Source organism: Osmerus eperlanus, chromosome 19 (assembly GCF_963692335.1).
Source record: "Osmerus eperlanus chromosome 19, fOsmEpe2.1, whole genome shotgun sequence".
NCBI classification, from domain to species: Eukaryota; Metazoa; Chordata; class Actinopteri; order Osmeriformes; family Osmeridae; genus Osmerus; species Osmerus eperlanus.
In genome coordinates this window covers 10,735,793-10,753,264 of record NC_085036.1, presented here as the reverse complement: position 1 = coordinate 10,753,264, position 17,472 = coordinate 10,735,793, and the positions used below count along the sequence as shown (strand labels likewise).

Sequence of the window (17,472 nt, the reverse complement as noted above, 5' to 3'; positions counted from 1 at the left end):
AACATCAAGACACAAAGTAGCACACTGAATTTAATCTGAAATAGCATGATAACAAAATATTCACAACACCAAATACATATTTCAAAAAAATGAACGTTAGACTGTTGTTGCTGCAGAAGAAGAGGCTGGTTTTGTACAAGCAGAGCTGTTGTCTGAAGAGGCGGCAGAGATGTTAAGCTCCTGTAATTTCTCCATTAACGTTATCTCCTGATCAAGGTGCTGTGTGGGGTTGCTTAGGGGCTCCAAGAAATCTGTTCCTGCAACCCTCTTCCCAGTCAGAGGGTCCACTCCTTTCCCTACTTTATGCACAATCTCTGCCAGTTCATGTTTCACATGTTTGGACCTGCGCTCTGTTAGGGCCTTCAAAAGAACTATGTCACCCACAGTGCACTGCTGCAAGACATCATGAGCAAAGTATGTCTTCTTCTTGTTGTAGAACTGTAGAATGGAGTGGGAAGACAACATTGTGTTATCAATGTCTATACTTTTAAAACATATCAGGAAAGCTTAAATTGACTACCTATACTTTTCAATTCTTTGTATAACTTCTATACTTTTTAAATAAGTCACTGGCGGGGTGAAAAAGTGACCAGTTGAACTGTACAATATTTTTACTGACACAGTAAAACACAGATAAAATGGAACAAACTCAAACTTGTTCAAGAGTCAGGGCTAGGCATAGGCTTAATGTAATGTAAATGTTTGATTTCTTCAACAAAATGGGGACATTCACTAAACCATGCTGCTGTAGCCCACACTCCCAGTCTGGGAGTTACCTTGAGAAGGTATGGGTCCAGGACCATTCGAGTCACTCGAACTTTGGCCGTCTTCTGCATTTTGGTGCCGACAACTTTGCCAATGATCCATTTGGCATGGACCGATGCCTTATTCACCGACATATTGAGTCTGTTATCAAGGTATGAATGAACCTAGTGTGGAAACAAACATGTTATGTTATTAGATAATGTTTCGTGTTTGACAGTCAAGGTGCAAGGTGATATACTGTCTGTTTCATCTGGTACAGATCAGAGAATGACCGAATGAATGAAATTTGAAATACATCTCACATTAAGCTCCCTAACTATTTGCACAAAAACAGTATTTAGCCTAATAAAGCCTACCGGTAGTTACTACTGTATTAGCTAAGAGCTAGCTCTAGCTAGCTAGTTGCCAGGGTTAGGTTAGACATTTAAAAGAATTTTGCATTTACTACTATCCTGAAAATTACAGAACATAGTAAAATATGAAAGATACTTGTCATTATCTACAAAACAATATCACCTACTGTATTTAATAACTGATCAACTGAAGGTCAGACACTCTTCAACGCGGACTCCCCATCCATGCGAGTGTGACTGTTTTGATGACGTATTTCCAAATACGGGTTCAAAGGAGGGACATAAAACCCGGTTACGTACTGCCAAATTAGTGTGTAAGTCCCTAGTGTTTGGCGTTGTTCAATTTGTCCTGTGCAATACTAGATTGGTGTACAGTACTGGTCGTTCTTGTATCCTATAGGTAAACTAGTCTAAATGCTCACTTTTGGAAAACGATTGAAGTACTACTTTCGACATACATTTTGTCTGCTTCTTGAGTTTAAATATATACATTTCAATGTCTATTGTAATTACCAACATCTGACCCAAGAGCTTGCAATCAAAGCAGTAATTTGGAATCAAAAGCATGTCTTCTGATTTGCAATGGAAACAGGTGAGTGGAGAACTGTAAATGTATGCATAGACCCAAGTAAATACTCTGTCCCTGAGTGGGAATTGGCAGTGTGTCAGAACCAACCACAGAACAATCTGGGCTTAATCAGATGCATTCAGGGGGAGAACAGGCTTGATTCTCTCTTGTTTTCCATGTAAGGCAATCCAATCATTGGCAACTTTGACATACTCGCAGAAACAGCCAACATAAAACACTCCATAGTGTAAAGGACTATTCACACACACACAGCATCATTGATTGCACTCTCAGTTAAGCAAACACAACACAACACAATACATACTGGAATATAGCATCTGAGTTCAGGTACAATCTTTTGTCTCATAAGTAAGTTACAGCTTATGCTTACATATGGAACAGGGTCTTGCCTTCCCTGTTTCTTATTTACTTAAGGATAAGGTCATATGTTACATGCATGCCTTCATGCAGGAGGGAGCTGACATTCATGATATCGTCTCAGTCTCACATAAAGCCAGGAAAGGCCGATATGCTGTGACACAACACAGAGGTACAGTTAAAACAAATGATTGCATACCGGCAAAAATATTGCCTTTTATGTGGTCGATAGTATAGTTTGGTTTGCTCAACCGTGGACTGGTGTATGACATTTTCTGTTAGATATTAAGGCAAACATCTGGTTCAGCTGTTCAGAATTAATCTGATCGGATTTTGCCAATGGGATTGGATCAAATCTTGAAAATGGGTTTTTCAAAAGAATAAAAGGATTCTGAAATCGGATTAGATCACTTTATCCAGTCTTTATTTTGATCTGGATTAAATCTTCATTAAATGTTGTTCAAAACGTTTTAGTAGGACTGGGATTCCTTTCACCCCCCAAAAAATAAGGATTATCCTTATCCCAGAAGAAAGGTGGATTCAGGGTGTATTTATGGAGCGAAATGTAATAAAACTCTTTTATGAAGTATTACAATGACTCAATCATCAGAGGAGCTTCGAACAATGGCATTACTTGTATGTTCAGTCAGTCCCTCAGTCTGAGAGCATACTGGAGGTTGGTCTGGGTGTTCAACAATCTTGGCTGCATCATAAACGTGGAACGAAGAAGTGGCACCATGGACTCAAAAGGACCAAATTTCACAGCTGCAGAAACCAACGCACTAATGGAGGGTGTTAGGTGCCATTATGCCTCAATAGTAGGATGTTTTAATTCTACTAAGGGTGGAGAGGTAACTAACAAAAAGAAAAAAGAAATTTGGGCGAAAATCACCCAGAATGTGAATGACGTGGGGTTTGGTCAGAAGAGGACCACAGAGCAAGTGAAATTTAGATGGAAGAATCTGAAGGCCAGAGCAACAAAGGAAGCAAAAAACATCCAAACAGGCAACAAGACCATTAGGAGAGGTAATTACTCAGATGTGGTTCTTGACATTATCGGAGATGAAAACTTTCAAGCTCTGCAAGGGATTCAAGGTGTTGTAGAGGATGGTGTGCCAATGATTATAGAAGAAAGCGGGACAGTTCCTCCTAATGCAGAAGAAAACTTTATTCTGGATCTCAGTCCTGTTATTGAGGAAGAAGGTGGATCCTCGCTAGTAGAGCCAGTAGTCATTGCCACAGGAGCTCAGAAAAGAGTCTGGAAGTGTTCTTTGCCAAACAAAGATGATGATGTCTATAAGTCATTTTTCAAACGAGAAACTGAAAAAGCAGACGTACAGATTCGACTGGCAAAGGAACAAATCATTCTTACCCAAATACAGCAAACCAAAGCCAAACTTGAGATCCGCTTTCTCAAAGCAGGGCTTCAAAAAGCTGGTCTATCCACAAATGAAGAAGAACTCTGAATGCTCTTTATTTTGTTAATCATTGGACATTCAGCCTTTTTATGATTTAAAACACATGTTAAAAATATCCACCATGTATTTGAGAATAATATACAGGACATTTTGGTTTATTTGTATTTATTTGTTGTAAGACAGATAAGGGGTCTAACAGTTTTAAATACATTTCAAATGGAAGGGGATGTTTATTGTTGATTTATTGTTTTGTCCTGTCTCTGAAAAAACACTGTAGTGACCCCCATGCTGGATATTCTACCTGCTGTTCTTACCATAGTTGGTAGCCCACATTGTGACATGTAGATGTTATTCAATTTAGAGCACTGGTAATCCGGATTTGGTATACTTGAAAGGTTTGTATCTGGATCAGGGTTATCCAATTTTTCCTTTGAAAACTCTAAATCCAATAGTACCAGTTGAAAGGAACTGTCTTGATTAGTTGCTTGGGTGAATCATCTATAAATAGAGTTCAACAAATGCTCACACCACTTTGTTGGTCTTCATGCCTAGAATTCACTAGCCAGATTTAGGGTTTTGTCCAAGTTTTGTCTTATTGTTTACAGAAGGACAAGTTCAGCCTGACCAGAGACGACACACCCCATTCGCACAGTGAAGCCTAAGTGAAATAAACAGATTACAGCACTCACTAACTCAACTGAGCAAAGGAGAAAAGGATGTTAAAAAGCATGGTGCTGTTATCGTCGATTAAAGTGCATGTGACGTGTGGTTGGATGTTGCAACGACTAGCTTTGAACACTCACAAACAGAGGATCCCAAGTACTTATTCTTGATTTTCTGCTGTAATTTCTAGATCCACTAGATTTGTGTGTTGCAAAGATTTGTACGTCGCTTTGGTTTCAAGCGTTTGCTAACGGCTAGCAGGTACAGTACGGTTACGTCATCCAATGCAACTCATTGAATTTAGGCCTAGACTGTACCCATGACAAAGGCAACACTCTCCTTCAGCCAGGCTCCAAGATCCAAGGTTAAAAGTTGAACGTGACCGATAACCCAGTGGCGGCAAACTGGCCTGTGGAAGGGCGAGTCTCGACAGACAGGAAATAGCCCAGCAGCACTAACATACATGGTTGGTGTGAAAGGGCAGTGAGTCATGTGGAATGACAGCTTAGCATGTGTTTGTTTTCACGGTGTTTTCACGGTGGATTGACTGAGAGGTTAATGAATGTGTTCCCCCGTGGGCTTCGGAGCCATTTAAAACAGAGTCGGTGATGATTAGAGAGATCACTATCTCAGCCCAGTCAACCGGGGGACCTGTTGCTGTCGTCTGTCATTCCCTCAAGTGTTGGTGCAACCGAGGTGTTGGTTTAATCTCACTTCTCAGACCTGGAGACACTGGGCCACAGTGGCACGTGTCTCGTTGTGAGAGAGTTCACATACTGCACATTGAGTGAGGTAATTTTACAGGCGATGAAGATGCTGGTATCAAACTCTTGGTTGGATGTTTATGTCAAGTTGCAAGGCAGATCATATCTGTGGCAATAGTATTGATTTTCTGCATTTGCAGTTTCTTCAACCTGCCAACCTCAACGCTTTCCATTAGCAAGAATAACTCCTTACCCAGACATAGGTTATTTAGACTGCAACTATGTGTCTCATTTCTCAACTGCAACATTGTAAAAACTAATGACATTATATATTTTCCTTGCCCTTCCATCACATCAACCATTTTTGGAGTGTGTACTTACCTGACCACTTCGGACACTGCTTGTTGCCACACTTAATAGTACTCATGAATAGTGACTGTTTTAGCTTTATTTGCATGTTGATGAATGTGTCACCATGTCCTGTTTATGTCGGTGTCCACAGGTGCAATTACACAGGCTTGGGTCTGTGTTCATGACAGGTGCACAATTATGACATCACTTTGTAAAAGTGGGCCCTTGGGGACAAGGACATAAATCATCCAATAATGTTCTGAATAATATAGCTCTCATCTAGGTCATACTTTAGGACTCACTGTAGGGTGACACGCTTGTGCTCCATTAATCCAATCCCCTATGCCCCCCTCCCACCCACCCCCACATACACTGCTCTGACCCCCACTGCTCCCCCCTCCAACTCCTCTCTTTGGGAGTTTTTGCAAGGCCTACAGAGACCCACTGTTTACCTAAACACAAGACCAGCCTCACCTACCAACACATGGGCACAGCCAACACACCGAGAATGTTCTAGACATTCAGACAAGTTTATTGTTGTTTGCACATGAAGTATTTTTTATACGTTTTTGTCTTTCCTACTCTGGTAATAAGATACATTTACGTGTTCTGACTGTCAATGAGAGACACAGGAAAGGGGTAACTGGAGCTTACATATGTCATGATCATGTTTCATACTTTATGCCTTCTTGCGGATGCACGCCACAGCAACTTCTCACCAAAGGTCAAAGGTAACAATATGGTATCGCTTTGGTTAATGTGCTATAAATTAAACGTCTACATTGCAAGGGTTTTCTGATATTCCCTGGGCAGTGACATCATCCCTTCCTCTCTTTGTTGCCAGCCCCCTGACCTTGCCTTGTACTTGCCTGGTTGTAACACAATACTCCCCACCAAATGGGGCGTCACTGTCCTGCCTCAGGATTGATAATGGGGCTTCATGTGGTGGTTGAACTGATGTCCTTGCCAATGCCTGTGGCAGACAGAGGATAGCCTATTGCAGCTGCAGCTCTTTGGAAGGAAGCGCGTGTGAACCCATCCTGTGACCATAAATCCCCTCTGTGCTCATTGTATGGTTCCTATTTGGTCATCTAAAGAACTTATGCACATCTAATCCCTTGGTTCTTAGTTAAGGATGTTGGAATATGTTTCAGAAATGTGTTTCAGCAGAGCATGGCACAGACCTCCCATTTCCAAAAATGGAAGTAAAGAAACAAAAGTGAATGTGTCCTCTCATGACTATATTTCTGGCAAATGCCTCTTAACAAAATTAAAGTCTCATGTGCAGTAAAGCCGACAATTAAAGCCAAAATATATTTGTTCATACGACACCTGTGTATGTTTCCTGAAGGCTAGCAACTGAGTAGACATGAACAAATCAACACATACACACACACACACAATCGCACACACACACTTGCCTTGAGGCCAGGGTTGGTTCCGGTGAGTTGGGAGCAGAGAGAGCGAGGCAGACAGTAGATAAAGCGTATCGGAGAGACCCCCGGCTCCTCGGCGCTGTCTGTGGGCTGAGGCAGACTGACAGGACTGCTGACATGCTGACCGGGCCGTAACCACAGACCAGGGGACGACCTCAGCTCTGACGTGTTCTCTGATACCTCTGACGCCATGAGAAATGTACAGTAAAGCTCAGAACAGGTATTGGTGGTAAAGCAGTCCTTAAAACAGTCACGGGCAGACAGTTTGTTAGTGGACTAAGAGTGGATCTGCCCGTGTTTGCTCTGGTACTTTCCCAATGGTCCCTGTGTGTGTCTGTGTGTGTGTCTGTGAGCATGTGTGCACAGTTGGTTGGAAAAGGTTCATGATTTGTGAGTGTTTAATCTAAGATGGTGTCTGTTTTTTGTGTCCAGTTGAAAAGAGTTCCCATCATTGGCTGAATACTTTTCTAGCTCTCTCTCTCTCTCTCTCTCTCTCTCTCTCTCTCTCTCTCTCTCTCTCTCTCTCTCTCTCTCTCTCTCTCTCTTGTCTCTCTGTTTTGCTACACTGATTGTGTACTGCTTTCATGGACCAATAAATTGAATGCGAGAAATTGTATTTTAGATTGTTATGCACGGGTGTATGATTTCCATACTGTTATCCTGTGTGTGTGTGTGTGTGACCACGTAAGTGTATCAGGAGGCAGCATCACCAGCATTGGAAACCCCAGTAGTGTGAAGCAGTATCACTCACCCTGACAGATTGACTGTGATGTCATGATGTCACAATTAAAACAATGATGGTGGTAGAATACCATAGACGTTTTCCGCCCCAGCGCACTGATGTCATGGCTGAAGCTGAGGCCTGGGCCGTCCACAGATAAGGGAACTCTGGGCTGAGCTCTATCTCACAGAGCAGGCTGGAAAGAAACGTAGAGGCTAGCCTACTCCACCAACTCTGGCGAAATCTGCGGAACACACACTGCATTCTGCCTTTGGGTCATTGTGACCCACCGTCGTGGTGCAAAAGGTGGGTCACAATGACCCGAAGGCAGCACAAAGGGTTAGGACCACGATGACAAATGGTTATAGCGGCGACTATTAAAAAGGTAATAAGTCCTAATTACTCTCCCACAGCTGGGTCGTGTCACACGTGACAGAAGGTTAACAGCACAAGGGCCTGGCACACAGCCACAAAGCGAGTGGGAAGGACTGTGGAAGTCTTATAAAGTCTTTGAACTGTGAGCCTGATTGTCCTTCAGTAATTTGTAGTGAATGTGCTTTCAAATTAACTGATATGGGGAGGTGGTTGTAACCTAAATCAAGTGAATTGTAAAGGGGGAGATTTGCGGGTGTTTGCAGATCTGCAACACCACTGGATATTGTCTGGGTGTGATTACGCAGTCTTCCATTTCTGAATTAGACCCCATAAAACTTGATGATCTAAAATTGTGAAATTGGCTCCGGTTCCACTGTTTGTGGCAGGGATAGAGACAAATTGTGTTCTATTTCTAGAGGCAATTAAGACAATCTGCAAGGAAATTGACCCCATTATTCCAATCATGTATGGTTATGCTACTTATCACTGGTGAGAGAATTGAATCATGATTTTATTTCAAATCACCCTTGACTGGCTGCAAAACTGAGGGTGAATGACAGTCACCCCACCCAGCATTATCTTACAGTATTAACAACAGATGCCGTTCAATTCTTCCTATCAAACCTCAACAGTTTGAGTAGTTTTGAGCATGTTCATATACATAGAACGTACAAACTACATTTGAGCTGCATTCTAATCAAGATCTGGTAACACAGACAGACAGCTCTTAACAACATTTGACATAGGCAGAAAAGCACCCTGGTGGGTGTGAGACGTATGTCAGAGTTGACTTGGCCTCCAGCGTGTGAAGAGGTTCAGTCTCCTCTCAGTTTGATAAATGATATGTCACACCAGAGAGCTGCATGAGTCTATATAAAGATTACAGTAACCTCACCCCTTTTTTTTCTCTCGCAAAACATCGTTGTTCATGGTTCCAGCCTTTAGCTCACGGTTTCTGTTGCCAAAGTGTCTAAACTCAATGTTTATATCCTGGCTGTCTGATAGGGTCTGATTCTACGTATGGTCAGGGGTTAGGAATGCAGGTATGCACCACTTGCAGAGCTGCACACAGCTGCCAGAATTCAGACTGACACCTCAGCCCAATCTTTTCTCTCTCCCTCTCTTCATGGAGTGATTAAATTCTCCTGTTTTGTTTGTGCAGTGATTCAGTGGTCTGGATCAGATGTAGTGTGCTCATGACTGTGGCATGCGCTGACAATACTGATATGTTTACCACTCACACAGATACATTGACATGCATGCCTGAGCACACACTCACACACATGCACACACGTACTTGGATATAGGATCGTATATAGAGTTTGGTCATGTTTCAAAGTGCTTTGTCGTTTCATCGTGTCGTTTTAACTGGGTTGGGATATGAAAGGGGGATGTTTTGATTCAGTTTGTATCAAGAGATGGCCACATCAAGGTACTTCTACCAACAAAATCCTTGGCATTTTCCATTGTTATTCATACTTTAACAGTTTGTTTCAAGTATTTCATGTTGGCTTAGATGGCAACAACGCCCTCAGAAAGTGCAGCTGCCCCAGAACCACCTGTAGTGTTTCAGCCAGCCTGGCCACTGAGTCAGTGGGTGAGTTCCAAAGAGACTGTTCCACTGGTCCATGCCCCACACATACACAGACTAGTCTGTGTCCCTGCTTGTTTTTTTCTCTCCTTCATCCATCTTTCTGTTTGTGCCTGGTTCTCAAGAGTCTCTGTCTGTTCACAGACACTTAAGAAAACACAACAAACGCAGAGACAACACGTTCCTCTCTCCATTCCACACATCGGGCTTCGTGCATCGTCATGGAAACAGCCGTGTTTACGTGCAGTCATTGCACAGCTCAGCGGTGTCCTGCCTGCTGACGCACACACACAGTAACTTACTGTAGCTGTTACAGGCCTGGCCTGTCTGGCTGTCTCCAGCATGGTACAGTAATTAGCTCATTAAGGAACGTGAATTTAAAAACCCGAGGCTGAGGGATGTTACAACAGAACCATTAGGAACTCCACTCACCTCTCTCATCATGTTTGATTTGCATCTCAGCCCTACTATTCTATTTGTTCAACATGATCTATTTGTTAACATGGGTTTGATGGCTCTTCAGGGTAAAGTCACATTTCTTTCTCACAGTTGTGCAACATAGCTAAGCTGAAGTCGAAATAGAGGGCCAACAGCAATGTCTCAGTTCAAACAAGCTGTTTTATGAATGATATGTATCTTGGCTGAGTTTGTGTGTGGTCAGTTACTGATAAACATTTGGGCAACTGTATTTTGTCCTCAGTTGCAGACTGAGCCACCTGCTTGCTGTGGCTGTCACATTCTGATGACATCAATCACGGCGATAAGGGTCTGACACCGAAGGACACATGGCCAGTGTTTCAGAGCCCTCCCAGTTTGCATTGCTCCTGGGCACGTGGAGCAACTGGCCAACATCAGGATCCAGTGCAGCAAGGCCACAACATGCATACCTCTTACCAGTCCAGCGCTGACAACGCAGGTTCAAGATCACTGTGCGTAAAGTGACTGAAGGTGATAATGTGCGGAAGTAAATTGGATGTGTATTTGCTCCATGTGAGTCGGAGGCGTGAGTCAGACATCATGTTTTGTGTGCGCGTGTGTTCCTTCGGCGTTGCACCAGCAATCTGTTATTAGCCCAGACCAGGTCATTGTTGACTCAGAGAACAGAGAAGGTTCCAAGGCTGCTCTTATCTGACTGGCTGGCTTCCATCTCCATCCCTCCGTTAATGAAACATTAACACAGGCCTCCTCCAGGGACAACAGAGATTGGGTTAGAAAAGTAATTAATTTGCTGGAATATCTGTTGGTGTTTAAATAATAAAGCCAAAGGAGATTGTAAAACTCTCCCGTTGAAGGGGGGGCTCTCTCTGTCTGTCCTCCTCACTTATGCATTCACTCATTCACTTGTTTTCACACACACACGTACACATATGCACACCCACACAACATAAGGGTGCCTATGGTGATATCAAGACATAGCAATATTAAACCTAAGCTTAGGATGTGTGCGTTCCATCAATATGGAGAACATAAGTCTTGAAATTCCATTCATTCACCCTTACCTCACTACTCTCATCTCTCAGACTGTGACCAATCAGTGGGCTTAGAATAGAAACCCACTGAAAGCAAGTGGTGTAAATTATATCAGGCAGAAGGTTTGAGCACGTACTCCAGGCAGGTTAGACGATATCTGATCAGACACAAGGTGGATGAGCTGGGTGTCTAATTGTCCTCGGTTGATGTCAGGAGGGGAACGAGATGATTACCGAGCCTAAATTGCATCCATCTGTGTGTTGCGTCCCTGATGTTGTAGTGCTGACAGAGATCGGCTCATCCCGCCTTCCCTCTGCTGGGTTCCCCTGCTCTGAGCAGTTGGGGGGAACGACTGCAGGATGACTTCAGATTGCATGATGGGGGGCTGGAGGAAGGAATGAATCAGTCAGGGATTGTTTAATGCCTGTTGCATGCCTCACCCCTGTATGACTAGGTGACTGGGGACGTGTTGATGAGCTGAACATGGGTTTGGGTTCCCTCCGTGATATTGGATTCCAAGTGCTGCACTCTCATTCTGTTGTCTCTACTCAGGACGTTTCTGCACCTGGGCTTGGAGGTTTTGGGGGAAATCTGGGTTCAGGCCAGGTTTTGGTTAGAGTTGTACGCAGATGCAGTGCTTTGGACTGTTTGTGTAAACTGTGTAAAGGTAGATCAATTGGTTGATGATGATCATGCCACAATGAGAAATATGCATGCCAGAAATGTATTTCAGAAATGTATTTGTAATTAGGGTTAAACCGAACCCTTCTGTTCCTCACACAAAAATGTCCATCTCAAAGTTTTTGGAAAGGAAAGAAAAATATATTTTTGTTGTTTAAATTAAGAAAACACTGCACCTTTTTCTTTCCTTTCCAAAAACGTTGAGAAGGAACCTTTTGGGTGAGGAACAGAAGGGTTCAACTTGCAGTGGCCTCTTCAGGGCTTAATGAACGGACATCGTGAAACAGAGGTTAAGACTCATCATCAGGTCAATTAGATGTACGACATGTCCATATGTCTCCTGTGAGCTTTGATAACATCTCCATATCAATATTTGATAACAATTCCACAACGATGGGAAAAATGATGAACTATAAAATAGTCTTTGAACATCATTGGATTAAGCAGGGGTGTAACCAACAATATTTCTCAACCGATGTTTCCTTTTGAATAAATTAGATTATAGTTCAGATGTCAGTGATGAGTCTGTTTACTGAATATCTGCTCCTCCTGAGAGCATGTGGTTGTGAAACAAATCACAGAGACACTGGACGTTGTCATAATTCACAACTCGAGTCTACAAAGCAGAGAAGGGAGAGGACTGTGTGGTGTCTGTGTGCTTGTGTGTTGAGGACTGTGTGGTGTCTGTGTGCTTGTGTGTTGAGGACTGTGTGGTGTCTGTGTGCTTGTGTGTTGAGGACTGTGTGGTGTCTGTGTGCTTGTGTGTTGAGGACTGTGTGGTGTCTGTGTGCTTGTGTGTTGAGGACTGTGTGGTGTCTGTGTGCTTGTGTGTTGAGGACTGTGTGGTGTCTGTGTGCTTGTGTGTTGAGGACTGTGTGGTGTCTGTGTGCTTGTGTGTTGAGGACTGTGTGGTGTCTGTGTGCTTGTGTGTTGAGGACTGTGTGGTGTCTGTGTGCTTGTCTGTTGAGGACTGTGTGGTGTCTGTGTGCTTGTGTGTTGAGGACTGTGTGGTGTCTGTGTGCTTGTCTGTTGAGGACTGTGTGGTGTCTGTGTGCTTGTGTGTTGAGGACTGTGTGGTGTCTGTGTGCTTGTGTGTTCTGCCAAAAGAAGCTGCTGCAACGTTGACCTCATCCTCGAATTTATAGATTTCTTGAAAAACACGAAACATCTGAAAAAGGCAAAAGACTTAACCATGTTACCACATACATGGTTACCACAAACATGGTTACCACAAACATGGTTACCACATACATGGTTACCACATACAAGTCTCATTGCTAAGCCCTTTTTCTCCCAAAGGAAAGAGTTGGCAGGGAGTCGACTGTCTAGTTCGACTGTCTTGGTGTCTGAAACCTAATCCCTGACATCACACAGAAAACCACCTCAGATTTAGGCTGTGCTCAATGACCTGCAGAGCTTGTGTGACTCGGACATTCCCCTTTCTAAAATCAGAGCTCGTCTCTTTCTTTTGTAATGGAAGTATCTGAGATGAGTCAAGATTCATTTGACAGATGTATGGATGCAAGCACACACACACATGCCGGGGAGCAATCAGAAGTCAGTAGCAGGACCACATGGGTTTCTGCTTAACTACTACTAGAGTACCTAGTCTTCTGATAACTGTACTTCTGTACTAAACTTACTGTTCAGTGGGATGAAGTGTGCCGCCATTTTGTTGTCCTGAAACATGGTCAGCTCCTCATATAAATACCATTAATTTTCCACATGGAGAATGCCAACCAGTTGAATAGACCACCATCTATTTCTCTAGATTTAAAAGATACATAAGCCATGCTGGTGACCTCTCAAAGAGGAAAGGTATATTGTCTTAACGATAGCACCTTCAAACGTTACAGGCAGGCAGGCCTCACTCCCTGGGACCTCTACAGGGGCCTCAAACACGGGGGGCCGAGACAATATTGCCATTGATGATGACAACTACTTCTACAATTGAAGAACACAGAGACAAGATCCAGAGAAACACACACACACACACACACATGTTGGTCATTCCCAGTACAGCCACACACTCTCTTCACACATCTCTTTCCCACATCGCTCACTTCACTTCTTTTTTTCTCAGCAGTTTGATGGATGATCCTTTCCGTACTCCATGGTGCTGTACTGTTTGTACAAGGCCCTGCTCTTGTTTTGGTGTTTTTTTGACCCCCATGGGAGCGGCCTCTCCTGTCCACCCAGAGGGTCGTTATGAGTCATGGGAAGGGGACCGACATCATGTCGTGTAGCTCATGGGACGTCACACTTTTTAGCTGTGTTTAGTGTGCGAGTGACTGCAGCGATACTTGCCCTTTACAGTGACGATGCTTAAACAGGCTATTTTAGTGAAGTACTTCTGTCTAAAACAACTTGTCTTATGACAGCGGGTTACTGCATTATTCACTCATCAATAAACATTTCCGTCCTGCAAATGTACAGTATAAAACAAACTTAAACGGCGACCTCAGTCAATATATTTTCGTTTAAATCAAAGATATCTTCTCGAGTTCCCACAGCAGTTCTCGACCTCCACTGGTCCACCTGTTCACAGCAGCAATCCTCCAGGTATGCCGAGCAGATTCCCACGTCTGTCTCCACCCTCAGCCCTGCCTCGCCCAACGCCCACAGCCACACAGAGCGCCAGCCTCCCAGCAGTCACATCTGTGTTATCGTTGCAGTCTAACGAATCAAACGCTGTGCTCCACTTCTCACATTTATCTGGCCCAGTCACACTCCACTGAAGGAGAGGCATCTGTTGACAGTCTGCAGTTAAGCCTTTACATGGGTTACTAACAAATACTTTCTTACTGTGTGTTTGCAGTCTGAATAATGACAGTGGGACCTAGGACCAGTTTTGATACCACAAATGTACAGTACATGGATGGAAATGGAATGGGACAGCCAGCACAGTTAAAACAGATGGTGGGGTGAATGGGGGGAGTTGATGGAATAGGAGAGGAGTTTAAGGGTGAGGTGTGGTGTAGGTAGTTTAGGAGTAGATGGGGAGTTTAGGGGTGGAGTAGGTTGTGAAGATGGTGATGGTGGAGGACAGGAGTTTAGGAGTGGAGGAGATGGTGAAGATGGTGATGGTGGAGGACAGGAGTTCAGGGGTGGAGGAGGTGGTGGAGGAGGAGGAGGAGTTTAGGGGTGGAGGAGATGGTGAAGATGGTGATGGTGGAGGACAGGAGTTCAGGGGTGGAGGAGGTGGTGGAGGAGGAAGAGTTTAGGGGTGGAGGAGATGGTGAAGATGGTGATGGTGGAGGACAGAAGTTCAGGGGTGGAGGAGGTGGTGGAGGAGGAAGAGTTTAGGGGTGTGTAATGCTTTGGCAGGGGTCAGCTGTGAAAGCCAATCCTACTCAGACCTTCAGGCTGACAAATACCAGTGCTCAAGCCAACTTATCTGTGTGTGCATGTGTATGTGTGTGTATTTGTGTGGGTGTTTGTTTGGGGTTTTTCTCTCCTTGCCTCACTCCCTTACTCTCTGGAGCAATTTACCAGTCTGGAGGGGGTGAGCAGGGCACAGTATACGGCCATATATGGGGAAGCAGACATTCGGTAAACGGTAGGTAGACGTTAGGTAAACTTAAAACAGGCACTTCTCAGTCGGCAACTTTATTCATAGTACTGATACGCATTTCTGAGCTGGCAATGCTCTGGGCACTGGGCACTGTGTGTGCGCCTGTCTGTCTAATGTGGGTGTGGATGGTTCCTAGACAGGTGGTGGAGGGTTTTGTACTGCAACTGTATGTGCAAATGTTTGTTTTATATATCATACATTAAATTGTATTTGTTTAGCAGATGCTTTCATTCAAAAAAGACACAACGTTGGCTCTGAAGTGACAAATGAAACTCACAAGACAGCGGTACAACAGGATTTCCAATACAACATGCAAAGAAAATTACAATTTTGCAGGTGTTGTAGAAGAAATGTACTGCTTTCAGTGACCTTGGGCCAATCAAAAAGTTATTAGGCCAGGTGGAATTTGTGTGTCCAAGTGTGCGAGTTCTCGAGTTCTGGGTGAGTTCTGTGTTTGGGGTGTTTCTCTGTGCGAGGCAGTTCACACTCCTGCTGTCAGAGGGAGAGAAGTGACTGGCTCACGTGTGCATCAGAGCAGTGTTGAGACGAATATACACCCGCAGTGTGACTTGTCATATTATGATGAATTACAACGTCCCTGTGGGCCAGACTAGTTTTCTGCACACACTACCAGCATAGTGACAGACAAATCTTGCTGACTCCTTTTTCATCTCAGGGTGTTGTGTTTATTCTCCCTGTCTGGCATCTCTCCATACTCCTGCCTTTATCGCCCTCAGAGAGTAACAGACTCTATACATTTCTCTATACATATCTTCTTTCATTTTTCTTTTTCTTTCTTACTTTTTTTTACCCCTTGTCTTTTCGGTGCTTTACTTGTCTCTTATCTCACTGCATAACTATGTTGCTGCATCAAAGCTGAACACAAATCATGCGACCACATTTGACTGGGGAGCAATAAAAAGTACGCATTCAGCCCAATTTAGGAGTTCAGGTACTGCAGCCTTTGACATACAAACATGCAAACACACACACACACACTCGTACGCTAATAAAGTTGTTTCAGACAGAACTCAGAGCCAACAGAGTGAAGCTGATCACGTCTCATAAACACTGAACCCTCGCCTGGCTGGTTTCACGTGGCCTCTAACTGGATCCCTGTCTGGGTCTGAGGTTCACTGCGGCAGAGGGTTCATCAGAACACTGATATCATTCATGTGGAACCTAGACTAAACTGTATTTTTATGTGAACTGGAATCTGGATCTAGATGCTGCTGAACGTGCACCCCATCTTAAAGAGCTTACACAAGGAAATGCAGAACGACACATTTGTCAAAGTGCATTCCGATGCTGCATCATTTGAAGTAAAAAAAAATCGAACAATCCTTACCCTCACTACCTCCACCACCCTCTCTCTGTTTTGCTTTCTCCTTCTCTCTTACTCTCTCATCATCCTCTCTTTTAATGCAATGCTGTTGGCTTGTCTGTTCCAAGTCCTGTTACCCCCAGAACCAGAGAATGTTCCGGCGCTGCACCCAAACCCAGGCCCTGCAAGACAGAACCAGCCAGCCCAAACAAGGAGAAAAAGGCACAATTTGGAGGTTCAGCCTCATAACAAATGGCTGAAAAAATCACATGCAGTTTCCAGGAAAACCCCTTTGTGCTCCTTTAAGGAAGCCAAGCTCAAACCTAGCTCCAAGGAGAGCAGAGGAGGCAGGGATATTTGTGTATACAAGGTAATGAACAAAGACCCAGGGGTTGTGGTAGTAAAAGTATTTTGCAGGCAGGTGACTCATAAGAAATGTTATCATCTAGGTAATGCCTTTTGTTATGACTGTTGTTAGGTTGTGCTATATGTGTGTCTGTGTGAGTGTGTGTGTGTGTGCGTCTCTCTTTTGCTCTCTCTCTTTCTTAAATAAAACAGTTCCTGTCCCCAGGTAGTGACATCACAGTCAAATGAGAGTCTCTCTCTCTCTCTCTCTCTCTCTCTCTCTCTCTCTCTCTCTCTCTCTCTCTCTCTCTCTCTCTCTCTCTCTCTCTCTCTCTCATCTCTCATTCCCTGTCACATTACAGTATATACCACAGTATAATAATACATTCCCACAATAATGGTCATAGGTGCAAATTTATTTCTGCCGGGTAAATGTCCAATTCTTTAATTATGTGGTTGTTCATGAATAACAGGTTTACGTTTCAGTTTCCCTGGTTGGTGACATGACTTCATGTTCTCTTCAGGAAAGGACTCTGTGATGAGTGGAGCACTGCCAAACACCCCCCACCCCCTCAGCACAAAAACACTCACTGGACACACAGTCTGCACACAAACACACACACGTCACACACAAATGTCACACACACACACATACACACTCACGTCACTGAGTGGATAAAATGGCCAGGACACTGTGAGAGTTCACGGTCTGTGTACCTGTGTCTTAAAACAATAAAGAGAATAATTGTACACAT

The 17,472-nt window shown here is 43.8% G+C and overlaps 1 protein-coding gene across 1 annotated transcript; it reads right to left on the bottom strand.

Moving 5' to 3' along the window:
• Positions 1 to 14: 14 nt before the first annotated feature.
• mrps17 (mitochondrial ribosomal protein S17) lies at positions 15 to 1,410 on the bottom strand. The gene is made up of 3 exons (XM_062485589.1): positions 1,286 to 1,410; positions 777 to 929; positions 15 to 438 (listed from the first exon to the last, which is right to left on the bottom strand). The coding sequence occupies exons 2-3, from the start codon at positions 897 to 899 to the stop codon at positions 97 to 99; spliced, it is 465 nt and encodes a 154-aa protein (XP_062341573.1). The 5' UTR covers positions 900 to 929; positions 1,286 to 1,410; the 3' UTR covers positions 15 to 96.
• Between the last annotated feature and the right edge of the window lie 16,062 nt (positions 1,411 to 17,472).

Coding starts and splice junctions, on each gene's coding strand:
- mrps17 (XM_062485589.1), bottom strand. CDS start 899: ATGTCGGTGAATAAGGCATCGGTCCATGCCAAATGGATCATTGGCAAA. Junction 439..776: donor TGGACCCATACCTTCTCAAG/GTAACTCCCAGA, acceptor TCCATTCTACAG/TTCTACAACAAGAAGAAGAC.